The 26,850-nt window shown below is 41.6% G+C and overlaps 1 protein-coding gene across 4 annotated transcripts in view; it reads left to right on the top strand.

The window, feature by feature from the left end:
- The window catches only part of astn1 (astrotactin 1), a 328,361-nt gene extending 302,063 nt beyond the window's left edge, over positions 1 to 26,298 (top strand). For all 4 annotated transcript variants that reach the window (XM_076031556.1, XM_076031555.1, XM_076031553.1 and 1 more), the window contains 4 exons: positions 12,940 to 13,075; positions 14,476 to 14,576; positions 15,585 to 15,768; positions 25,848 to 26,298. In XM_076031556.1, coding sequence (XP_075887671.1) covers positions 12,940 to 13,075; positions 14,476 to 14,576; positions 15,585 to 15,768; positions 25,848 to 26,085 — 659 coding nt within the window. In that variant the 3' untranslated portion in view covers positions 26,086 to 26,298. The remainder of the gene's footprint in view (positions 1 to 12,939; positions 13,076 to 14,475; positions 14,577 to 15,584; positions 15,769 to 25,847) is intronic.
- The last annotated feature ends 552 nt before the right edge of the window (positions 26,299 to 26,850 follow it).

Here is a 26,850-nt window from a genome sequence, read left to right as displayed (position 1 = left end):
ATTCTTCCCACTCTGCGCTCCTTTCCTTATTCATTATTCCACCGCCAGCGATTGCAACAAGCCTTGGGATAACTTTTCTAAAATTCTATCAATCCTTCTAAGTTTTCTCATGAGTGACACTTTTCTTTGCGGCATCCTCAACATATCGGTTCACTGTTAATTCAAAAACGTGATAGCGTTTTAATGAAATCCAGCCGTGGAAATGCAATAGTTGGGGAGATGGTGGTTATATCACATTTTAAAAGAGTTTCTGTCCTTTCCCATCATTCTTTCCCCAACTCATGAAGTCCTCTTCCAACTTCTTTGCCTCCCCCCCCACAAAGCTGAAGGCAAAGGAAAAGTTTAACTGCTGTCAAAGTGCAAATGTTTTACTGTAAAAAAAAAAAAATTGGTTAAGTGTTAACCGGATGCTCTTGTGCGTGTTGACCGGTGATTGATGAAGTGATATCATTCTACCCTTTTGAAGAGACGTAATGCTGCTTTGCTGTCTGAAACAGCATTTAGTATTTAATCCCCTTGTGACGCTTCTGATAAATTCCAGGAGGATTGTTGGATGAGAGAACGCATTTATGGGAAAAAGATCTGAAAAAGCACTGCGGATCATCTCAGAATAAAACTTGAACGGGTGAAAAGATTTGCTGACCTTTATTCGTCCCGAAAGATCACCAGAAGCAGATGTTGGAGTAGCCCCCCTTCCCTTTTTTCTGCTGAACATCTTTAAAACTGTGTTGTTTATACACTGAACATGTAGCCATTGACATCTAGATGGAGATATGTGTGTATTTTCCACCGTCGTGAACGCACAAAGTAAGATTAGCTGAAGATACATCTGATGATTATACTGTCCAGGACATGGGCAGATCTGAAGCAGACAACAGCTTGTTTGTGCAGTAATCTTCCCTACTTAACAAGCTCCAGGCACACAAGGTGAGCTCATAGAGTAAGAGCGCGCGCACTCAAACACACATTGGTAATTTTCATTACCAGGGAGTCTGCTTTTAGTCATGGCTGCAGTCGTGTGGGCCGCTCTCGGCCTCACAGGGGGGAAAAAAACTTCCCCTCCACTGTGAACATTAAGATGACGCAACAAAACATTTGCAAGAGGTTCTGTCACAGTAATTCCATAGGTTAAACATATTGTCCACCTATCGTATTGTTGCATTAATACACTTTTCTGCAGAACTTCCTGTAGGCTTCTGATCAGGCATAGCACTGCACTGACTCACTGAAGGTCATTTCCACCCTTGGCATTACAAATACCTAAAATAAACCAAATTATTATTGAGACCAGCCACAGAGCAATTCAGAGGTTTCACCGCCGAAAACTCTGCAATAGTGCGAAAAAATAACTGTAGGTTGTTGGCAGTCGCTGAGTGATGAGTCGTCCTTCGTCTCCAGCTGTGACAAAGAGTTTGTCGACGGAGTTTCGCACTCTCACACAAGAACTCAAATTACATCAAGATCGTTGAACATACTGTAGTTTCAGATGTTAGTGGGACAATATGAGGAGTTTTTTTCTTGTATGAGGAAGAGGAGGATAAATGACCAGGGTCTTATTGACCCGAAACAACATCTTGAAGTTGGTCAGAGGTAAATATTGAACACATAATAAACAGTTGTCTTATGAACCACAAGTACGTGATGTTATGTCCGAGCGCTTTCAGTGCTCTTTGGCTGGTGCTTTCACGGCATTGCAGACACAAAGTTTGAAAATAAGCAAACTTGAAGTGAACAAAAAATGTGATGCTAACCCAATTGTTCTGAGTCACTAAGCACTAACCAAGCCAAATAAATATATATATATATTTTTTTTTTTAAATTAAAAAGTCCAATTTAATTTCACAGAAAAAATTCCATCAGTTCTGTGAATTGGAACGGCTGAAATTTCCCGTAACCTTTGTGGGAGGTTTTGTGAAAGACTAGCCACAAAGTTTGACCCAAGTGAAGAATTCAGCAACACTGCTACCAGATACTAACTAAATGCACGTAAGCCTCTGACTCACCAAGAGTTTGTTGAAGGAAATATGAGCTGAGACAAAACAGTGCGTCCACTAATATTTTGACATTCTTACCATCAGTTAGTGATCCTAACTGACCAGAAAGGGCGAATGTTTACCCGTCTGAAATGTCAGGGTTTATGAGGAAAATGTATTTGGCCACAAATTTTGCAAACTGGACATGTTCTACCAGTGTTTTATACACAGAAAAATACATTAAATTTCCAGTGCATGAATAAGATTTTTTTTTCTTGATTACATTTTCTGCCAATGATATTACACGTTGATTAACTAACTCTTATTCTTACTATATTACAATTGTGTAAATCCCAGCATTTCACTGTGCACGCAATTCTGTGCTGACGAGCCCTTATGGGAAATCCACTGTATGGCACCATCCACTGGAGTAGCTTCAGGAACAAGTGATGTCACTGTCCTGCTCCATGGACAAGCCAAGAAGATCATTCCTCCACCCATTACACTTTTTAAGTTCATATTGTGGTATAGTTTAAATAGAAGTGTGCAATGTTCATTTCTTCATCTCAAACAATATATTGAAACAAAAGCAAACAGCCAACAAGAATGTCAAAGTGTTAATAACTGACGGTCTGAAAATGTGAACAGTATGGTGAAGATGACTTTTTGAATACGAACTGAAGCCGAACATTTATTAGTCTTCATTCATGAAGCAGACACCTGTGTTTGTCTGTTGTTTTTTGTGGTTGGAGAAAAGCATGTTGGGCAATCAGTACCGAACTATTGAACAACTGGACAAGTGCCTGTGTATTTAGAGAAGGTCCGAATAAGTTAATCTTTCAAGGTATTTTAGTGCCATTCTCAAATTTCATCGTAAAGCCAAACACCCCTGACTTTGAATTTATTCAGTGCTTTTTCACACTTTGTTTCATTTAATGTGTGAGATTCATACTGCACCTTTCCTCCATTGTTGATGTCATCATTGGAGAGCAATGAAACATATTTTTCCTTCAAAATATTCATAATAATAGACACAATGTACATTTTGTATTTTGTTATATTCAGTTAATGGTTTTGCGAACGTCCCACCTCGCCCCGGACCTGAAGCCTGATAATTCTGTGTCAGGAGGCAGTCGCACGGCTTTGAGAAATTCTTTCCTGTCTGTCTATTTTTGTCAGCTTGGTTTAATCAAATGTACTAACATAGACAGAAAGGCTACAGACATGTAGTTCATTTCTTTTCTGTCTTGATCTATATCAGTAGCTACGACGGTTCAGTTGGCACTCAGAATCACGTGAGTCTATTGAGTCTTTGAGGAATAGCAAAAGGAAAAGCACATTTTGGTTTGGCTGGTTTTCAGTATGTGAATATGAAGTCAGAAAATTTGTGTGATAGAATGATTTGTGCATGTGTGTGTGTGAGAGAGAGAGAGAGTGAGAGTGAGAGAGAGAGTGAGAGAGATAGAAAGCATTATGGAGTTTATCAAAAAAATATAGTACATTTCAAACTTTTTAAATCCTTTATTATATTAAACTAAAACACAATTGAAAAGTAACCATGTTTGTACAGCAGTCAGATCTGCTTTTGATCCTCTTCATTTTCATTCCTAATATGTTTATCATATCCTGTGCTGCTCCCAAAGTAGCACAGGAACTGCCAGTAACTAATGGGTATTTTGGCCAAAGGCTCTGATAGAAATCTGGTGGGTCTATCTGGGCATCATTTAATATAATATATATTTAAAGGCTGTAATAGCACTAATAAATCACTCTCTCTGGCACTTGCCTTTTCATGCTTGAATAACATTTCAACAACAGCATTCCGCTACTCTCTGAGTCACCCCAATCTCCACTTTTATCATTCTCCATGTGGATTTGGTGTTTTGATTGTAAATACCAAACCCAACTTTTTTTCTTTCTTTTTTTTTTGATGTTGATCTTTCAGCAGCTTGTACAGTTCACCTAAATCAACAGCAGAGGGCAATGTGCCTTTATTTTGAAACCAGAGTCTTTTGAGCCTTTTCATTCTTCATTTGTTTGTGTCTAAGTCTGTTGAGGTAGCACGAGTTTAGGGTGACAATGAAAGCTAATACGTGAAAAGTTATGAATGATGTTGTATTAATAAGTTGGTCCTTCCTTTATGACTCACAATAGTTGTAGTGTCCTCCTGCCGTCTCAGCCACTGCTATGGTATGGACAGGAGAGAACAAACAGCCTTTGCTTGACTGTTAAAAATTAGAGTTCAAGACAATTAACCAAGATGTTTTTAATGGTACAAGAAATGACCTTTTATGGTGGCAAGTTGTTAATGGGTAAGTTAGAAATAAAGTTAAAAGAATCAATCAAGTTATGTCAGATTTAAGCTCAAGCAGAGAAACAAGCACTACAAACCAACCCCCACATCCCTCCTTCCACTCCATGTCACTCTAAGAATGAAAAAACATTTGCACTAAACACGTTGCAAAGTTTAAAAACTAAAATATTAGCAGCAACTTCTTCAAAGGGCAGGTCCACGTCACAGCAGCCACTTTACATTTCCCAAAATGTATTGGGTTTTTTTGGAGCCAAAGTTAGTCAAAAAATAGTGGAGAGCACATGCAATGAACTTGCAGTGATTTTTTTTTTTTTTTTTTTTTCTGTTTTTATTATTTTTTGTGGATGGTGAGAATTTCATTACATAATTCCTCTTTATTGAAATCTTGCAAGTTTCTAATTAAAAAGTAACTGAAGAAAACAAAGGTTCATTATTATCCTCATTAGGTTCATCCAGGTTCCCAGCAATGTCATCATTTTCTCTGTACTTGAACTTTATTGACATATAGTTAAATGTCTTCACTCCAGTTTTGCAGTGCTATTGGTTCCACAGGTGCACTCTTATGCAGCAAAAAAGGTTTTAGTGAATAGGAAAAGTTCAGAAAGAAAGTGTTGGCCATGGTAGATGGTTTGTGGACTTGGCTCAGCTGTTCATCAAACGGAGGGGATTTGCCCAATTGGAATCCCAATCATTGTGGCGCTTCACTGAGCAAAGGCAGGAGAAGAAAAATCATCTTGACCATGGCCTGACCTGAGAAGCGTATTGGTTACTCGGAAGTGACAGACGACAGAACCACTACAAAGGATGAATTGCTAATGAGATTCTACTTGAATTCCTTTTCAGACTCGCTGTTGCACCATGTTAAAGGGATAGTTCAACATTTAAGCAAATTTGCCTATTGTCCCTATATTCCCTGTAGTGAGTAGGTGCATTCATTTTGATTATCAGTGACTGTTATTTTAAGATTCAGGGGACAGAGACATGAGGCGGTCATGAGAATAGATATGGGGGTTACAGTACACGTCTCCATCCCTTAAAACTCCTTATATACACCACCCAACAACACCAAAAACGCTCCTGCGGAACTACTACTCAAACAAATTTCTCAAACTGCCCAGTAAACCACTAGGTGGCGCAGCAGAATGACGCAGTGCCACCTCAGACAGACTGCTGTAGCTATTTGTTTTTGGAGTAACTTGTGTTTTCACTTAAATAATTAATGTTGTGTGCCTTGGCTATCATCTTATCATCGTCGCGATCCACCACAAAGTCCGCCATGATCAGACAGCAGCGACTTCCCAACATTCACCAATGCGTTCAGTTTTGATGATGTGAGTAGCTGTACTGAAAATGGCCAGCAGGGACTGTATGTCTCCAATGCAGTTCCTTTTGCCTTGAAAACAACTCAGTCACGTAATGCAACATTATAATTTCATAGTGTGGTGAATGTGCAGGTCACAGTGTTTGTAGCTGTTGGATTGTGTATTTGTTGAGTTTTGAAGGAGGAAAACCTTCAAAACTCATCCAGTTCTGAAGATCCAGTTTGTCCCCTGGAGCAAACCAACAGGCTCTGATGATGAAAGGGAATGTACCTACTCATAGATTACACACACCAGGATAATGGTAACGGGCAAATTTACCAAAATGTGAAAGTGTCCCTTTAACTCTGTAGTAAATTTACTGCCATGAATTTGGATTTGCAACTTTTTACTCTTGCTCATTTACTATTTACTGCGTCGCTATTTGCTCAGTTTATCCCTCTAATGGTGCCTTGTCCAATACCCTCACACAACAGAATACAGAAACACCATGGTTTTGATTATTTGGATAATTTTACCTTCAGGCCTTCCACCCCTCGCTCCCACTATTGTATCCAATTGTAAATAGTTGTCTGTTCTCTGTGACCAAATAACATTTGTGACCATTAACAAGGCGCTAGGAAAGAAAAGGTTTGTGAGTGATCTGTGGTTGTGTTGCTGTTCTCAGTTTACTATTATTCAACGGAAAAGGTAGACAACCAATTCCAGATGTTACTTGTTAAGGCCGTCTGCTGCCAATTGCGTACGGTTGTGCGTATCAGCGCCAATTACAGCTTGTTACACGGTTACTGTCTGCTTGAACAGAAGGGCTTGAATTCCCAGGCAGCAGAGTGAGACCTGGGAGAGGACAGCCGGGCTCCAATAATTAAGCCAATAGCGTCTTACCTGATGGGTGTGTGTGTGTGTGTGTGTGTGTGTGTGTGCGTGCGTGCATTCAGCATGCCCCTCTGCCTCCGTCTTTTGTGCCCCACTTCTGTCCCTTCCTTTGAGTTCATCAAGTTCATCAAGTTCATCAAGTTCAGCAGACGTATGTACCGCTATGCACTGGTACGTTCTGTAGACCAAACTCTGTGTTACCATAGCAGAAGGAAAACAGAAACAGCTAAGCTGATCCGACAGCAGTTTTGTCAGTCGTGAAACCCAAATTACTCTCTGTTTTTGGAGTCAGAGATTTGAATATATGCATGCATTTGGGAAGTGGAGTAATTGAAGCTAGTTGTGCACAAATGTTACAAACATAGCAGTAGAGACTTCATCAGTGCCCCCAATTTTTCAACTGTTTAAAAAAAATAAATGGAACACTTCAAAGACACACCCCAGATCTTAATGATTGACACACGCTGATAATCTTTGTTTACTACCTAATGTAATTTATTGAGAACAAACTAATGGAAGGCATTACGATGAAACAGTCCTAACCCAGTAAGGACTGGATTCAGAATTTTACTCCAAATCAAAGAGGAAAAATTAGGTCACAGGCTGATCCAACTTGTGTGAATTTCCACTAGACAACTCATAATGTGGCTCAATCGTGTGTATGGGCCTCTACCTTCCTGCATTCACTCCCTACATCCTCCCAACTCCTGGGAGATCTGCTCCAAGACCTGGATGATCAGAGCATTAGTTTGTTTCTTGGGCAGTCTGTGTGTACTGATGTGGATGTTACGATACACGATGTCCCAGAGGTGCTTGATTGAATTCAAGTCTGGCTCACAAACAGGTCAAGCAAGCATTGCCACACCCCTGGGGACACAGACAGAGCCGACCCCACCCCACAATTCAGGATTGTTGAGCTAGAAGCAACACTCATATTACACATAACATACTTGCCGTCCCCAACATCAAAAGGGAGCTGAGACATTTTTCTAACCGAAGGAAAACCTGAGAAATAGTGATGGGAAACGTGATTCTTTTTTTCTGATACAAGTTGACTTGAGTCACTCACCAAAGAGAATCCGGGTTTTAAGTCACTGAGTCAGTCATCTAAAGTTTGCGGAAATCGATATACGCACACAAGCTCCACCCACTTCCAATGCAACTCAGTGAATGATTCATTTTATGAGCGGGGTCAAGCAGTTATGAGTGACTTACTTACGGCCTACAGCTCAGCCTAACAGCATGCTTTTTTTGACTCGGCTAATGCAGGCATTAACTTGTCTACTCAGTACTCAGTTAAAGCTGCAGTTGCAGAATAGCAGCATGTTGTCGGATCCGTCTCTTCTTTGCAGTTAGCTGGCTAGCAGCAGGCATGGGTCGGGTCAGTCAACGTTTTCATAGATCTAACGTATCAGAGATCAGCACAGTTTGTGCGTCTGTGTATGTAATAACGAGCCTGTCTGAAATATGGTGAGAGAGGATCAGTGATGAACAGTTTCTGTGTCATCTGTCACTTGTGTCACTCAAAACAATAAGGAGCATTATCAAGAGTGTTGCGAGTCCTTTCTTTCTTTATCCCTGACATTGCGCTCAACATTTACAAGTAGCTTGCCCGACAGGGCTCTGCAATCCATCTTTACACCGGACCGAAGTAAACATCTAAAATCGCATATTTACTCCAGCCTTGTGTTTGAGCCGCGGATGAGAAACAGACTTTCTTATCTTGCTAGCAGGACCTGGTGTATTCACCAAAATGTTTCAGACGTGAGGTAAGCGGCAGACAGTGAAGATTTCAAAGAGGATGAAACGGCACACACAAAATACAAGCAAGGTCCTCTGTGAGTCTGACAGACATTAAGATTCCACAGTAGAAACATAAGCATAAAGCACCTGTCCTTTGCATTAAGACGCTGAGAGAAACAGCAGGGGATGGGAAGGGAAAACACACAGGCCAACATTAAGGGTTTGGGCCTGCGGACCCAGCATGACGACAGCAGGCAGGACTTCAAAAGGTGAGACAACCCGTAACTCCCATCAGTCTCTTGGCCATCATTATTTTTTCTTTTCCCCAGCCAATCATACTTTAAGAATGTTATGGGTAAACAGCTTCTGCTGACTGACAAATCTCTTAGATCTGTGGCCTTTACCGTCTCCAGCATCAGTCTGTGTGTGGCGCTGGTTGCCTATGTGTTTTGTACACAGAACTTCATGTTCCATCTCACGAGGCAAAACAAACGCATTGTTTTAAGCGCTTTGGTCCATTGTTCTGGTGTTCATATGAAAAAAATCTGTTCATAAAAAAAAAAACCTTTTTTAAGGAGACTGCAAAGGTGGTACATCATAAAAGCAAAGTGTAAGCAGTTTTCTGGCACTCGCTGATCGTCATTATTTTTGACTCACCAATAACAAACTGCTGAACCCAATGACTGTAATAGTTTTGTCTATAAAAGTCTGATAGTGGTGGTGACAAGTTTCGCTTAAGGGGTCAACATTATTCCCGTTGACTGTTATGTTTTGGTGGCGCAGGTTTGCACTGCGTCTGACGGTTGTTCGGGAGAAAAATCATCCAAACTGACCTTGACCTTGTTCCTCCTTTACGCTGTGCTGTGAATGCTCACAGATCTATCTCGAAAACTTCCAATCCATGACCAGACTGAGCAGTGTTCTTTAAGGATGGAGTGGAGATTGCAGGGTTCTGGTTGTGAACTGCAGTGAAGATGCTGCATTGGCAACAGATTTATCGAAACGGGATGAGACTCAGAAGAAAGAGTGTAGAGACTGATGTTCATATTTTCAATATTGTGTGCCGCTTGTCAGCCCTCGTTGTTGCTGATATGGAGCATTAGGTGGTTTTTGTGCTCCTGTCCATGTTGACAAGCAGTCATTTTTAGCCTTTTTGCAACCAACTTTGGCAATCCTTGCTGGTCAAACAATAGAATGTAGGGTTTTGGTACTTTTGCTTTAACCTTTTATTTTAGTGTAGAAAATGGATGGATGGATTGGTAAATCTAATATGTATGTCTAACTGGTATGTTAAAACGGGTTTTTAGCTATTTTTTGGGGGGTAAGGCGTTCCTTCCTGACTACCCACTGCTGGCGAAAGGTTCATGTTAGTTGTAGTAAATTCTCACATTCTCTACGAGTGAGTCTGGCAAAGGGAAACTACTGCTCTGATTCTGCTCCAGAGTCCATTTTTGAGGAGTCTGTCAGCAATCAAAAAGGAGAGGAGAAGCAATCTGTTTTCATGTCTTTTATTTTAACTCCCTTGAGATTCAGTCATATCCATAAATGCAGTGGCAACACACTACTTTCACGAGCTCATTTGGGCCCCTGTGACTAAAACGCTGTCTGTGGAGCGGGGGGGGGTGGGAGCTCAGCGGGGTGGGCCACCCACAACACAGCGGGGTTGTTCAACACCGTGCGATCGTCCTTTCTGTTCTCCGTGGTGCTACTGTTAGCGAGCGGCTACTTCTGTAAACTCACCGTGCGCCACGTGTTCTTCTGCCTTCGGGGAATAAACTCGCAGCGCCACACGAGGCCTGGCATGGGTACTACAACCTTTTCAGTCGTTTCCAGCGTCCCCTTGTAAAAGGGAACATTTTTGAAGACGACTTCGTGTAAACACATTTTTATTTTATTTTTATTTGGGATTGAGCCTCAGCGAAGGCCTGCTCTTTTTTTTCTTTTCCTTTTTTTTCTTTTTTAGTTTCCAAAAAATCTGTCTCCGTGTAAACGGGGCCTGAGACGACTGTGATTCATAGATATCGAGCTGCTGCCCACAGCGTTATAATCTTATGTGTCTTGGATCTCTGTTGCCTAAAACAATCCAAAAGCCTCGAGGTGTTGAATGACTTTCATGTTGAAGTAGAGGACTGGTTAAAGGGTACATTAGCCACACATTGTGCAGCATGGGAGAAGGAAGGTTTGGGGGAGTGCTGACGGGTACGCATTAAGTATGTGGGAAGGATTCACCCCAGCTGGACTTGGAAGGAACTGGATTTTTTTTTTTTTTTTTTCCTCCATCGCAGTCCATTCGACACTGCCAACAGCAAAATAAATGTCTTGACATTGGTGATTGAGGTAAGGCCAGGCATGCCATATGGCCAAGGATAGCCAGGATAGATAATAGGTTTTCTGGAAAGGGTTCTTATATACAGATTATCTAGTTATGGTTAAGATTGTGGTTATTTGATGAAATCCAAAAGGTGAAAACAGACAAAGTCAGATGAGAAGATGTGATGTAAATGAATCAACACTCTGGTTGGAATACCTTTGGCATCTGGCTGAGAAGAAGAGAAGGAATAACCGCATGTGTTCAGTGTTGCTGAAGAAACATTTTTTTGCAAACTGTGCTCTCTCTCTCACTCACACACAGAAAGAACAATTCCTCCGGCTTTCCGTTGTTAATGATTATGCAGCCCCTATAAACCTGGTAGGTGTCTGAAAAGTAATACCTTTTTTGGTTGAAAGTCCAACACTATGAACATAAACGAATCAAGGTTTTTTTTTTTTCCAACAAGTATATATGAAGGCTGTCTGCTAGGACAAACAACCTAAGGGAGTGATACATTAGTATTTCTGTTTTTTGCTGTTATTACAATGGAGCTGTCAATGCCACCTAATGACCTTACTGATGATAGCACTGGGCACATTGACATAAGATAGACCTAATTTCATTGTTGGTCAAAGTTTTAATATTAGCATTTGCCAAAAAAAAATGCAACACTGGCTGAACTCCATCAATTAAAGCTGTGTTCCATCACTGAGCAATGGCCGGCAATTTTTTTTTTTATTATACCAAATATACAAACTAAATAGTTAATTCTGCAGTCTCAAAAACTGCATTTTAAGATGGATGTTGCTCACGTTTATGGACTCACACACTCAGATGTTGAGTGAACTGATCAACAAGGTCCCAGACCTCCAGACGCTCCAAACACTGCATCCTTTCTGCGCCTCAGCACACGCCTGCGCAGATATTCCAGCCTGCAATTAATATGCTAAGTGGCTCAAAGCCTCACAATGTCACTTTTCATTTACATCTCCGGCTCTGTTTATATCTTTCACTCGTGTGTCAGCCCGCGCGCTGGGCAAACACCTTCCTCTGACAGCTGCTCCGTGCCTTTTTCATCCTCACCCTCGCCGCACTTTGACCTTCTGTTTACCCGCTGATGACACAAGGCCCCGAGGATGGGGGCGGGCGGTGGGGGAGCAACGGTGGGAAGACCCCGGGGTGACCACCTTAGAGCGGCCATCACTCAAAACCTACAGTGTACGTATTTAATCGCGCAGGTGAACCATCTGAGGGCGGCGGCTTCGGTTTCGCACACACGTTGACACGTATAAACAGACAGAGACAGGCCCTGCTTGTCTGCAAAGGGGCTCACCGATGACCACCTCTGAGCAGCCATTTACACACACACACAGATTTGGCTTTTTTTAAAGCATGCAGAAAGAGTTTTCTTCTTCCCCACACAGTGAATGGCGCACCTCGGCACATCTTAGGATGTCTGCAGCAACAGCTGGGAAAACACAGCTAGCTGTGTGTGTGTGTGTGTGTGTGTGTGTGTGTGTGTGTGTGTGTGTGTGTGTGTGTGTGTGTGTGTGTGTGTGTGTTAGAGGGAGAAAGAGAGAGACAATCAGCAGAGGAAGAGAGAGGAATCAGGGCATCGGGAGGTTTCAGTCTTTCTCGACTATATAACCAATTCATTCATTTAGGCCGGGGGTGTGGGGGGGCAGGAGCAGGAGCAGATGGATGGAGTGTTTTGGTGACCCACCCTTAGGAGGGAAAACCAAAAATGTGCTTTAATGTCAATTGAAAATGAACAAAAGCGTTACAACAAAATCAATGTCTTTAAAGCCCGACGGTATTTAGCTCTTTATTGAAATGGTTCATAGAACAATGAAAAAAGCTATGTTATAACTTCCTTCTTATTGATATAATTTCTTCAAGTTCGGCGGTCCAGATTCTGGTTTCTAAAAGGAGCCCAACCTGAAAGTACCAAAAACCTGCATTCTATCATTTGGCCAGCAGAAACACCAAAGTTGGTTGCAAAAAGACTAAAAACGACTGTCTGTACAGAATGGAGTCCCTAAATTTATAACATTACAAACTGGTTAAACGTGGGAATTTCTGAAAGTAGGTTCCAATGTCCATTTTTTTCCCAATCGGTTTTGAGTCAAAATGGCCTTAAAGTGGTGGGCTGTAGCCAACTGTAGTCGGCTTAGCGGCAGGTGCGTTCCACTCCAATCAATGCTCACTTCTGTTCCCACCCACTCTATTCACTACCCATTATATTTTTCAATGATCTCTCAACATTGTCACTCAACTACTTGCTTGTGCAATCTTTGTTTACATACTGTGCTGAGCTGAGCTCTGAATGAAAAAAGTTGAATTTGAGTTGAATTATTTCTCACCTGCAGTGTCCTACTGTCCTTCTCCCTCCCTCCCCCCCAGAAACCCTTTTGAGTTTTGTGGACGACATCCTGTCTGGAGCCAGGTCTCCGTGTGTGATGTTGGGGGACATCCCCAACCTCCTGTCCTCGTCCATCAGCATGATCGTACGCTGCCTGGAGCCTGACACCACATACATGTAAGTTACTTGATTTATTGCAAAAACACACTAGAATTGAGCCTCTGAAATGTCAGATTTTTGGATGTAAGTCAGAGTAAAACATAATGATTAAAAAGAAACTGTGATGAACTTAAATCCCTTGTTTCCTCATTCTGATCATCTTCTGAACGTCTATATGCCTAAATGCACTGAGTTGGCGATTTGTTATTTTTCCTCACACACAATTAAGTGTTTTAGCTAATTCACTGACCAGTGAGTGTATCTGAAAATATGACACCTGAGAACCTGCTGCTGACAGAAGTGATAACTGTGTAGCTGTTTTTAATAATAGAATAGAATATATATTAAATAGACTAAACTAAAAAATGGCACTGTATTGCAGTTTGCATCAAATTGGTTGAACTAACAGAAAATATTATGAATTGTACATTTAAAACATTGTGTCATTGGGCGAAACTACACTTTTAAGTCACCTTGTTGTTTTTTTTAGCGTTGCTATTAATACTATGCCAACACAGGGTGGGCTGGACACTGGCCAAGTTCAAAGTTTATGACTATAAAGTTTTTCCATGTGTGTTTAAAACCTATAGGGGAAAGTGAGGTGTTTTTGGTTTGGGTTTTCCAAGGAAAGTTATGTACTCCTGTGACCCCTGAGTAGAGGCGCTTGGTGTGACGTCTCACCAACTGAGGTAATTTAGCATTCTGTCTCAGGGTGAGGCTGTAGTGCAGCCAAGCTGGGTCTCTGCCCTGGTCTTCTAGGAGAGGAATGAATTATCATATCAGCTCGTGCTAATTGTGACGGAGCTCTAAGGAAACGTTGCACCAAATAAGAATCATATGCAACCATGATTAGTAGATTAGATTAGATAGGAAACAATAGAAACATGAAGGCGTTCTGTCGAACGAGGAGCAGTTAGAGAGAATGAGGGAAAGAAAAGTGAAGGTGGGGGGTGATGACTGAGTGAGTGGGTTGCTCTTGGCCCTTTTAAACCCTGACAAAAGCAGAGGCTCCCGCTCTCTCTGTCCCAACTCGTCGATCTCTCCCAGCCAAAGCACAGCGTCAGTTCCTACGCAGCTCCACGAATCACGCAGAGAAAGTGAGGAAGTGAAGAAATGCAAATCAAGTCTCTGTCGTGCCACGCCACAGACCAAAATTTTTGCCATTCCACTGGTGAACTGGAAGCGCGTGAACTCTCCCCGCTCTGCAGGTGGATGCAGTTTATGGTTGTCTCACTAGGTGGAGATATTCAATCACGGAAAATTGTCCCACTTTCACCTCGGGCCTGGCCTCAGCGACAGTCCGGCCAGCATTAATAGTGCAGATGTTCAACTCCACCGGAAGATTTAGCTTGATTTAACTCTGCTTGGCCGTTTACATGACTGTCACTCACCATAAGCACAATAACTTGTGTCTCTAGGTTTCGACTTTGGGCGGTAGACAACACAGGGCGGCGTTCCAGCCCCAGTGAGGTCACCATCAAGACCCCGTGTCCCACCGTGGATGATGTCAAAGCACAAGGTGAGAGGAGACGCCGTCGTCCGGACTGTTCACCCCAGGACGGATGACCAGGGGCTCAGAGTGTGACTGGCGTGCGTAAGCATGAGCGACTTTAAACTGGAGCGATAAATCAGACCAAAGTTGCAACAAATATCCTTTTGAAGTTTCCTATTTAGTCCATAAAGAAGTCAAGCTCGTCTTTCACGGAGGACATTGGCTGTTCTTGCGAAAGTTGCACAATATGCTTCCTCTGGGAATATTTGCATGTCTTATTCCAGACGGCTTGGAATTTTTTTGCCAGTCCCCGCACTAGCGAGAGATTTATTGCCCGAGTGTTATTGCCGATCCTGCTGGCAGTTTAAATCAGCCACTGTAAAGGGCTCCAGCCAGTGACGTGTCATCCAGCTGCCGTTTGATTTTAATAGCTGGAAATGCATAAGTGGCGTAAAAATTCAATACTTCCACCCCGTGGCTCCCCCAAAGAAATGTTACGCTGGCACGCTAAATTACGAACGTGACGAGTTGCAGGAAAGGAATGTCCTGGTGTGCAGAGAAAGCTTAAAGTTGCATTTCTCCAGGAAGATCCCATCTTGAGCAAAAAAGACTCAAAAGCCAAATAATGTCGAACAAAGAAACACTTGTGTATTTCTTTTTTTATCGTTGTGTTGATGTGTAGCGGGTATATTGCATGAGCTTATCTGGGAAAGGCAAATAAGCATCGTGCCTCAGCCTGTTTTCAATCACTATTATTTTATCTGGTAGACTGTGCTTTGCAATACTGATTGCAAGTTAAGAGTCTGTTCTTCACATTTGTAGTGATAATTGTCTATGATGTTGTGACAATGACGAAAATAAAACCTGCCATGCTACTCTCTACTACTTCATATGCAAGAGTCAAGGCAGCATCCATGTATGTTACTTTATATTGTCTAAACGTTTAACTCTGATCATTTTTACGTGACGCGTTTAAAGACCAGTTGGGTTTTGTCACCGTGTGTGACTGACGGGTGACCGTGCCTGCCTTTCCAGAAATAGCTGATAAGATCTACAACCTCTTCAACGGTTACACCAGCGGCAAGGAGCAGCAGACGGCCTACAACACCCTGATGGACCTGGGTACTCCCACCCTCCACCGCGTGCTCTACCACTACAACCAGCGCTACGAAAGCTTCGGTGAATTCACCTGGCGGTGTGAGGACGAGCTGGGCCCCAGGTACACCTGATCTTTTCCAAACCCCTCCCCACTTCTTGTTTTTTTTTTCTTCCAATATATTGTCCTGCGCTTGAGTTCTGGAATCGGACCCCTCGCCCAGAGTTCTTTTCAGTCTTCGTGACTGCTTCAGATGGAAAAGGGTGTTGCTTTTAATATCGCCAAACACCCACATTCACTTTGAAATTCATATTTCCCCTCATTTCGCAAAAATGTGACCTCACATTCCTTCTTGCAAATTGATCATCAACTGCAACGCACTGGGCCATTCATCAAAAGTATCCCAAGACATCCAGCAGGTTTGACTTTCACACAATGCAAATCAGTATTTAAGAAAATGATTTTAAAAACAATGTATAGATTATTTTTCACTGCCCTGCCTCAGTGTAACTGCAGAAACGTGCGTGTCGGTCTTAACCCCCCCCCCCACCACCACCACCACCACCCCACCCCACCGTGGAAAAGTGATCCCTCCCTCTGAACCCGTAGACTCCTCGCTGACTCCATGCTTGATGAACAGTGAGGGATCAGTCTGGCTGCGTAACAGCGCCAACTAGGGAAGATCCTCGGTTAGTTTATTGTGTTAATCACTTAACAGAACAATGTGAGCTGACAGTTCTTTCATCAGCAATTTCACAATGCGATGGGAGAGCCAGACACAGTTTTAGCTGTTTGCTGTGTGTAAAAAACAAAACATATGGTAGCTCTGAAGCGGGGAAGCGTTCCAGATGCGCTCTATGGGTGATTTGCATCAGCCTACGCTGCTCCTGTGTGGTGTTGCTCTTGTCGTTTTGTCTCTCCCATCATTATTGCACAGGCAAACACTGACCTGTATTCACAATACAACACTTGGGGATTAGGTCAGATGGCAGGTTGGTGATAAAGGGGTAACACACGATTTTCATCATTTTCAGATTTATAGGAATAAAAAATTGGTGTCATTTCTTCTGGGGTAGAGCGTCACATCACTTGCCACCTCAGTCTGTTGATCTTCAGAGTTCTGGTCACAGAAGATTGGGGGTCGTATCCAGTATAATTTTAAAGTTAGCCTCCTACGTTAGCAAGTGCAGCTCCATCACTTGACACAGGAAAGAGAGGAATGTGAGTACGAAGCCTCTTTGTTTATATTTACATGCTGTTCTCAGCTGGGCTCTCTCGTGGTGCAGAAATATGCATATTGTCGTGTTAAGCCTGTAACATACTAAATATGGCGCTCTCTTGGGACTACAACTTTCTTTGTTTGCTCATTTCCCCCCTGTTTTATTTCCATTCCATTCCTATTTCCCCATTTTTTTTTTTTGAAGTGATCTGCAAGTTGTTCAAAGTCACCTCTTGACAACATTATACAGTGGCTTACACAACCAAAATCCCATGGTCTTTTCTGATTACAAAACATGCACGCAAGTACCTACAGTATGAACTTTCAGCTTTGTGTTTTATAATAAACAAAGCCATGTGTGCTATATAAAATATACTACAGATACATATACAGTATAAATTGCAGCCTGTGGTACATGCCTTTACTTTGGCAGATGAAAATGATTAGCCAGGGCCCCGCTACCTCTCGGAGGTTCTCTCCGCCCATGGGTTCCCCCGTGCTTTTTAATAGGGACCATTTCTGGAAAGAGTTGATGTAATTGGGGGAGTTGCTTCTAAAGTGTTCCATTAAAATACACTTAGATTAACAAGCCCCCAATTTGGTTGAGGGGTTGGGTGATTAATGTTAATAAAGGCATCTCAGAGCTGGAAAAAGCTGAGGAGAGGTGCATTCAAGGTAAGGCTTGGCAACACAGGAAGGAAGCATAAACATGTTTTGTTTGGCCAAGTCATCAACTGAACATGAGACTTTCCTACATTTCTGGTTTGGTGTGAGGATAGACTCTTTGTTGAAGCTGAAGGAGAGTAGTATGCTATTTATTGCTACCAAGCTAGCAGGTGGCCATTTAATCACGTTACAGCTCCATCGACACACTTGTGAGTCTGCTGACACTCTCCTGCAGCATCCAACACTTTGCTTTCCTGACTAAACTTGAACTCAATGAAAAACAAACACTGCAGGTAAATGTAGGAGGGTTCTAATTTACATTCATCTTGAAGAATAAGACACTGTGGGGTCTCCTCAGGAGAGAGGATAGACGCTTATCTCTATTTATTTGAGATTCTGTTCTCAATAAAAAAAAATAAAAAATACTAACTTGTCTGGTTACTGCGCACACCACTGTTCTCTTGTCAGTGCTGCTCAAAATGTCATATGTTTGTTGGTCTTATTTAAATTTTTCCCAAGTCCATGCCCTTGTTGAGGAGCAGATGTGCTCGATTAAAACCATTTAGTAGATATTCATATTATGATGTAACAAAATGAAATGCTCCCTGCAGCTTTTTCTCAAAAGACATACCAGACAGCAAATGAAGCAAAGCAAACCAGAAATAGTATTGGAACGCACATGGATCCAGTGTCGACGCAACGGGGACGGAGACTATTTCAGAACAAGGATGCAATAAGTGGTGCAATTAACCTGGACCTGGTTTTAAAAGACCAGGCAAGCTGGTCCTGGTGCAGCGTCATCATTATTACGCTCCCTTCTTCCTCTAGTTAATTCTAACACTTTCTTTCTGTGTTGGTCTCGGTTAAGACAGTCACTAGTTCAAAGGTAAGATGCAGAATTCTGATATCAACACAACATTTGCCTGGTAAACAGTGCAACTGCTAAAGGACGTGTGCGATTTGAGTAATGGTTGGTGTTCCGGGGTGATGCAACCAGTTGGACTTTCTGAATGTGTGAATGGAGAAGGTACAGTACCTTTAGTAGTTGATGTGGGACATATACAGCGTGGTTTCGAGCATGGCAGTGAGGGACAGGCAGAGGAGGTTAATGTTACAGAACTGGAAACACGTAGACACAGTGCTGATGTGAACTTGGAATGAGGAACTGTCGTTGAGGATGGTTCCCAGACTTTCAGCTTAAGAAGGAAACTGAACAGATTGAGTACAGTAGGCAAGAGAATGGAGGTTGGTCTTTTGAAGGAGGGCAACAGGTGGTTCGCACTGTCAATAGGGTTGTGTGTTCAGTCCCCAGTGCTTGGCCTTCCTATATGAAGTTTGCATGTTGTCACTGTGTCTGCCTTGGGTCACAGTCCAAAAACATGCACAAGGTAAGTCAGGTACTCTGAATCTGCCGTGTGTGTAAATGCAAGTGCCAACGGTTGTCTGTCTTTCTATGTGGCCCTTGAATTGGCGACTTGTCCAGGGTGTACCTCAGCATCATGTCCCACCCCCCATCCCTGCCCTGCCACCCTGAGGGCAGGGTGAAGTGGTAATAGAAAATGGACAGATGAATGTTCAAAAGGAAGGACAGAGACTAAAGGAGCATTGGTATTAGTACTGGCATAGAACAGAACCTCCTCAGCTGGACCATCACAAAGAACATTTGGACCATGTTTTCACCTCAGGCGCCTGCAAATGGTCACCTAGAAAAAAAAAAGGAATGGCTCAGAGTCTCCTGGAATGTGGCATTTTCACTTTGGTTCAAACTGGTGCGAGAAGTGACGCAAGACGAGGCAAAACAGGAAATGACACAAGGTGGTTTTCTCCTTGAGCTGGCCGAGCTAGTGCAACATGGATGGGTTTGTGACAAAAGAGATCACAGGAACAGACAAGACAGACAGCCCAGCCGTGGAAGACACTACCATGGCCATGATCATCAACATGTTAGTTGATAATCTTGTTGTTTTAAACGCATGTAGCAATTTTTGAACGGCAAATAAAACTGAAAAAAACATGCAAAGTTGTGTTTTGGGGCCATGGCATGGAAAAGTTTGGGAACCCCTGGTCTAAGTTATGAAAGGACCAACCAGACTGCACGTCACATGCAGTCAGTAACAACCCCATATTTGGTTCTTTTGCGTTCTGTTCTTAAATTCCAATTTTTGGGTCAAGTTGACAGGAAAAGTGTCTCTCCACTCTCACCATCAAATCTGTATTTCGCACCATCGACAGTAAACACAGGCGCAGGCGGGCTCCTTCCTGACGCACACACACACACACACCGAGGAGGGTTCGCCTTACCAAAATAATTTCAAGTTTTTAAAAAAAATTGCAGTTGCTCGTCAGAATACAAACACACAAATCATTATGAAACAAATCTATCTCCACAAGGCTATGACTCATTGTAAACCCGTGTCAGCCAAGTAAGCAAAGTCTGGAAGCAAACGAAGTAGGAAGTCTGATGGTGGTTCTGATGGCATCGCAGTTTCTGATCTGCAAGGCTTTTTTTCTTTAGAAATAACTCAAATAACTTTGGATCGACCTTCTGGGATCCTGCGTGGAACATTGTTAAGAGAGGTTTTAAATCTGACCACTAACACGGCACTTGCTCTCCTCTTGTGAGGGCTAGAACGTCATCGCCAGGGCAGCAATCATTCAATGCATGCCCAAATTAAATACTGTCTTTCCCAGATCTGACCTGCATCTGTTGGATGGACTTTATGTCCTCCTTTGATTAAATGAAATGTTCTTGGGAGTGATTTGATTTATTTTTCCTCGTTCCTGTAATGCTTGTTTTAATGTGACAAGCTCTCGAACCAGAAGGAGGCTTACAGTAATAAATATTGACACGGCTGCAAGTTTTTACAGGGAATCGTCATCAGTTGTTTGCTTGGTTTGATGGCAGAATTAGTACTTGACTCTGCTGCTGCAATGATTTCTGGGTTTGTGCGATACTACAAAGAGCAGAGATAGATAGATAGATGGACAGATGGATAGATAGACAGACAGATAGCACAATGACTTATAATATGAATTAACTGCATTTGGCCCAGTTGCTAAGAGTTGGTTTTAGTCATGTGAATTACACTACTCACATGCCATACTTGCTTAATGTATTGATGTTCCTTTAACAGAAGCTAAATGTATGTTTTCCTCAATGCGTGTTGTCAGGTTGTTCTGGCTACTGTAAGATTTCAGTAAGAAGTGTTCACATGGTTGCGTACTTCTTTCACACCACCAGGTGCAACCACCTACTGATGTGTACCCGTGTGCCAGCATATCATTAAGTGAGGCATTTATGTGCCCATGAACCACACATGACCCCTTTTCTACACAAAACTGCGGAAAGTGTTTGGTTTGAATGCTTTTTTCTTCTTTTTTACGTCGGTTTTGGAGACAGTTTTTCATTTCTATATAAGGAAAATGTATTTACGGTGACAACCGTTGCTATTTGGAACCTGCGAAATGTTCCTTCTTACCACTCTCAAAAAACAAGAGTGCACCAAACCACATCTTTTTAACTTTATTAAAAGCGAATAAATATCCAGATTTCCTCAAAACCACTGAGATCTGTGGCAAAAGACAGGGAACATAAAGAGGTTTTAGAAAAATGATATGAATGACAGCCTGGCAGCATCGTAATAGGCCCTATAATGAGCCTTCTTGTCTGCAGGCAGGCAGACAGAAAGGCTGACATCATTCAATATACATTTTCATTTATTTATTTATTTTTTTTTTTAATATTCAAAGCAGAAAACGTAAGTGAGCCACTGTCTCACTTCCGACCACATAACTCTGGCGCCCCGATGATCAGCTTAGCGTCCAATGATTTACACCTAAAGGCAAAAGGTTGCGAAAGAGGTTGATGCCCATGTATTATTTTCTTCTTTCTTTTTTTAAATGCCTGAACATTAAGAAGTTATAGCAAAAAGCAACCAGGGTCTTTTGCATTCAAAAGACATTCATTCTCCAGAAATAACACTAACACATCCCAGGAAATATGGTGACGTGCTATATGTTTAGAAATGGAATACCGCTGGAGCCACAGGCCGCAGAGTGTCTGTATTATTACAGCGTGGCGGCCAGTGCCAACGCGGAGTTCAAAATGGCAAAGAATCGCAGCTTATCAACAAGATCAAAAATCCAGAAAGACTTGTGGCTCATCGTTTGAACGGGTGCTTGACAAGAGGATATTAGTTGGCCGCTGAGACTGGAACACACAAGCTACACATTAGGAAACATATTTTCTTACTTACTTCTGATGGCTGCTTTCATCCTGGGCCAAGTTCCAAACAGGGTTGCACAGAGGATGTGAGAGGGGCCCAAACTGTGAGCACATTTTGTAAATAACACAGTGCCTGCCTGCCTGCCTGCCTGGGTGCTTACTTAACCAAACTCTGTTACTGTCATATCGTTGTTTCTGTTTCACAACAGCCGTTTGTACAGTATCTTTAACCTGTCCTGACAAATCACAAGTCTTTTTCTTACCTTAGTTGCACCACTTATGAAAATATGAGCATAATAAAAAGTCAGTTCTGGAAATCATCCCTTGTTGATGTCACATAGGGCACTCATGTCTCTCTTGGGTTAGTAACCACATTCCACATACCAAAAACGTCCAAGCATATTGTCTGGATCTTCAGACTTTGTATGAAAGGGAATTTGTCTTCATTCATTCATTCATTCAACACAATGCTCTTCAAATACGCCATGATTTGTTACTCATATTTCAGAAGGTTAATTTTTGGGAAATTGCAAAATAATAACAATTCAAGGCTATTTCAAGAAATTGGTCTCAACGGATCTCATCTGAAACCCACCTATAATCAGCACTCACATGTCAAGCTTTACTGATTGAGTCAGTGTGGAAAGCTGTTGATGACAAGCTACCAGGGAGCTGGAAGCCCGCTCTGCAGCTGCCCCAAATCAGAGTGGACACACGACTTTATATCAAATGCAAAAGACCAAATAGATCCTAGAGATACATCCTAGAGTTAGAAGGTCACAAGAGCCTCTTCTGCTCTCCTGGGCCAATACCAGAATCGTCTGCTTTGCTGTGAACTTTCAACAAGCAATTCAATTGGTAGCGCCAGTCACCATCCCCTCTTCCTACTTCCACTGGGGGGCTTCAGCCAGTATCAAAGCATGTAATGTTCGCTGACATCCTGAACATTCCACTGCGATAAACACTTGGATTCCCACTGTTTTTCTCTTTCACCTCAGTTGAACCGCTGTGTCTTAGCCCAGCCAAGAGATAACACAGTGTTCCTGCGGCGGCTGCTCAGCCAAACACCTGATGACTCCCTTCAGGGAATCCATCTTGCTGGCGAACTGTTCCACGTCTATATGTGTGTTTTAGTACAGCTCCGCATTGGATGGAGACTTTGCTCTGTTAATGTTTTAGCCTTCTCATAAGCATTGTGTTGTAAAGCAATCGCTTAAACATTTTTCAATCTTTTTTCATCTCAATTTTCTTGCAACATCTCATGCAATAAAATCCATTTTTCAATTTTTCTGTAAATATATTGTAGAGGACACACATGTTTATAGAAATGCTATTTTGGGGGGTGGGGCGCTTTGTTGATCACACAGCACAGGTCTGTTAGGTCCAGTTTGTTTTATCAAGTTTATTTTGTTCATTTTTTTGATTTCATGTTTAAGATTTTTTAATTTGACCCGCTGAACTTGAAGAAATTATATTATTAGTAAATAAGTCATGAAATAGCTTTATTTTATATTTTCAGTGTTTTGAGAGTCATTTTAGTTCAGAGCTTCTATTCAATTTCAGTAGACATTAAATCACGTGTTTTCTTCATGTCCCACAATATATTTTTTCCTCCTATGAGGTGGCTCACCAAAACACTCCATCCACCTGCTGCTGCTCCGGCCCCCTCTGTCAAATTCTGGAACCCATTGTGGCCCCCCAGTCAAAACGTTTGCCCACCCCTGCACTAGGCCATCACTATTTTGCTTTTGCCATTTTGACCTCCTCAACCATCAGCCCTCAATTATCATTTTACATGTCAATCATTCATCCATCTCCTCAGCCGCCTGGTAAGTGTTTCATTATTATTATTTGAACAGGAGCGTTACCTTAGAGCTGTGTCACTGTCGTCAAAGCGAAGCACAGAATGATCTGCTGACATGCGTTGTGAGTGTGAATGTGTGGGAGCTTGAGCGAGCAACATGGACATTCAGAAGAAGAAAAAAAAAACGACTACTTATTACTACTCATTCTTTCTATCTGTCCACGTTTTAATTTCCCTAAACTGCTGCATTTTGAGTGTGCAGCCTGGCTGCTCTGACGTGTCATCAGTTCGTCAGTATAATGTGCTGTGAAACTGGTGACTCTGCTGCGCCCAGCAGACTTGTGGCTTGGCAGAGAGGCGACAGCGCGCTGTAGAAGTGCTGGTTTGGCTGAAGTATGAGCAGTAAGTGTTTGTGGAATGAATAAAATCCTCCCCTGCTACCATTTTATGACTTGACAAGGTTTCACTACAAGGGCCAAACAGGCTGCAATGCTCCTAATGGTTATTTATTGCACCCTGTGTCCCTGCGAGATGTATTTATGTGAACTCTGTGCATCATGTTACTAATGGAGATGATTTTTCAGCTGGCTTGGTTTGGCCAAAGGACAAGTTCAGGCACTTCATGGTCTCCCCTTGCCTCCATTAGCCCCCTTTTCACCACAGGAGTAGTTCTTTAGATCCCGCAGCCATTCACTTCCATATTCATTCATTTTTTCCACTGTTTTACTTTCATAATTTCTACCCAAGCCTAGCAGACCCGCTGGGTTCTGAGTTAACGGTGGAATGTATCAGTACCAGTCTTCTGTCCATAGGTTCAGCAGATGATTCTTGAGTGCAGCACCACTCCCTCACGCATGGGTCAAATAAGGAGATAAAAGGTTGAAACTAAATTAAAATAGTTATTTCAGAAATAATCAGCTTTGGTAATAATGTAGACTGAAACCTTAAGAAAGATGGCCAGTGTTGCGGATGGAATAAATTGTATTGACCTTTTTAAAAAGCTATTGCTTTGAACAAAACAAAACATTTAGATGCTGATTTACTCAAAGGTCACTGGTTGGAATCAAACCAGTGACCTTTCTGTTGTTTTCCCCGTGTCTCAGTGGTTTTTCCCTGCACTGTTAGACTAAATAGATTGACAGCGTTTTTCCCACATTGTTAACTGATGACTTGTCCAGGGTGGACCCCACCGTTGCCCTCTGACAGCTGGGATAGGCTCAGGCACACTTGCAGCACTGGCTGCAAGATCAGCTGTGACAAAAACAAATGGAGATTGATTTAATTTATTCAATTTCAAATGAGTTTGATTAACTGACTTTTTTTTTTTTTACATCTCAAAGTGTTGTCCTAAATCTGAGCATTAACAACATAGTGGACCTCACTAGAGCCCACAGGTCACAGATGCTCATAGTATAGAAGATCTATTGGGGTGTCAGCGGCAATCTTGTTTTTAGTGATGTCACACAGCTGGAGATGGAGATAGTTGCTGAGGATCTGTCCCATAGAAACATGCAGATGTTTTGCGTAGTGTGCGGTTGTTTCAGTAGCTCTAACTAATCTACCTCCGTTTCTACTTCCTGACCCCCATCTGAATTTGCGCCACCTGCGCGCGTCATCATAACCACGAGACTGAAACTCTTGGCAGTTTAAAGAACCCCAAATAGTTGTTTGTGTTGCACAGGCATGGTTTCGCAACAGAAGTCCAATAATGGACATTGTTAGCTAAGTTGACTGATTGATTGTATACATATATATATATATATATATATATATATATACATACACAGTATATATGTATGTATCCATATACATATATATGTATATGGATAGATAGATAGATAGATAGATAGATACAGTAGATATAGATATAGACATATATATTTGTATGTACATATGTACATATATATATATATATATATATATATACATATATATATATATATATATATACATATACATATATATATATATATATATATATATATATATATATATATACATATATATATATACATATATATATATATATATATATATACATATATATATATACATATATATATATATATATATATATATATATATACATATATATATATATATATATATATATATATATATATATATATATATATACACATATATATGTGTGTGTGTGTGTGTGTGTGTGTGTGTGTAATTGTTGTTTAACATAATGTGCCACTTCTTAAGGTAGGACAGTAGGAAAGCAGAATTTTCTGTTGCTGTTCTTGAGCACTGAAACTTCTTTCTTTTTCTTCTCCAACCAGGAAGGCCGGCCTGATCCTGTCCCAGCTGAACGAACTTTCCCCGTGGTGCAAGGGTCTCCTCCAGGAGCCCAAGATTGGCCTCCGCAGGATGAGCCTCAAGTTCCTGTCCTGCCGCTACACCGACACCAAGGCCTTTGAGATTAACTGGTCAGGCATGGGCCAGGATGTTCACAAGGCCTGCGATGAGCAGACGCTCACAGTCATGTACAACGACTACGGCGAGCCAAAGGGGCTGTGAGAGGTTGAGGTTGTACAGAAAATTGAAAAAAAAAAAAAAAAAACTCACGGAGAGGCAAAGAAAATTCAGGTTTCCCTGAAATAATTGCTTTTGTGGTGTCATCAGCAAGCGCTTAACTTTTGGTTGTGTTTCATTTTGTGAATGTGACAAGAGCGTCAGGGTAGAAGATATGTTTCTTTCATCATTGAATTCAAAAATTTGATTTGATTTGGACTGCATTTTTCTCAAGTGTCTTTGTTTTAATTAAGAGTGTAGGGGAGAGTCAAATGCATTTTCCACTATCACTTCAACCTTCAGGTCGAATGACCTTATACCTCTGAATTTGACATTTTTAAAATGATTTAAATGGCGTGCCTGCCATGTGCTTGATGAAAGCCGTTAGAGTTGGGAATAAAATCAAGTATGGAATTTAGTCATGGCAGCCAGAATAAATAATAATCTACAACCATTCTGACAAATGTCTGTCAGTTGTTATTTTAAAAGTTTAAATTGGTGAGGGAAGCACCTTTACCTCATTTCTAGTTTTTATTCATTAGAAAAATTACAAAAACAAAAATCTAAATGTCAATGTCAATAAAGCATAGAAAAATCCCACGTGCACTTTGTGTGTAAAATGTTGAGATTCAATCGTGGTATTTCTATACTTTGACATTAATACATATTTTAAAGCTTTTGACACTTCCTGCACCCCAAGCAGGTGGGAATGTGTGTATGTATCCAGTTTGAGCTGTGATTTGAATATTGGTTGGTTATTGTGCACATGAT

Source organism: Nelusetta ayraudi, unplaced genomic scaffold (genome assembly GCF_046127955.1).
Source record: "Nelusetta ayraudi isolate G7.1 ecotype Tasmania unplaced genomic scaffold, CSIRO-AGI_Nayr_v1 ptg000033l, whole genome shotgun sequence".
Lineage (NCBI taxonomy): Eukaryota > Metazoa > Chordata > Actinopteri > Tetraodontiformes > Monacanthidae > Nelusetta > Nelusetta ayraudi.
This window is presented reverse-complemented; position numbering and strand designations above follow the sequence as displayed.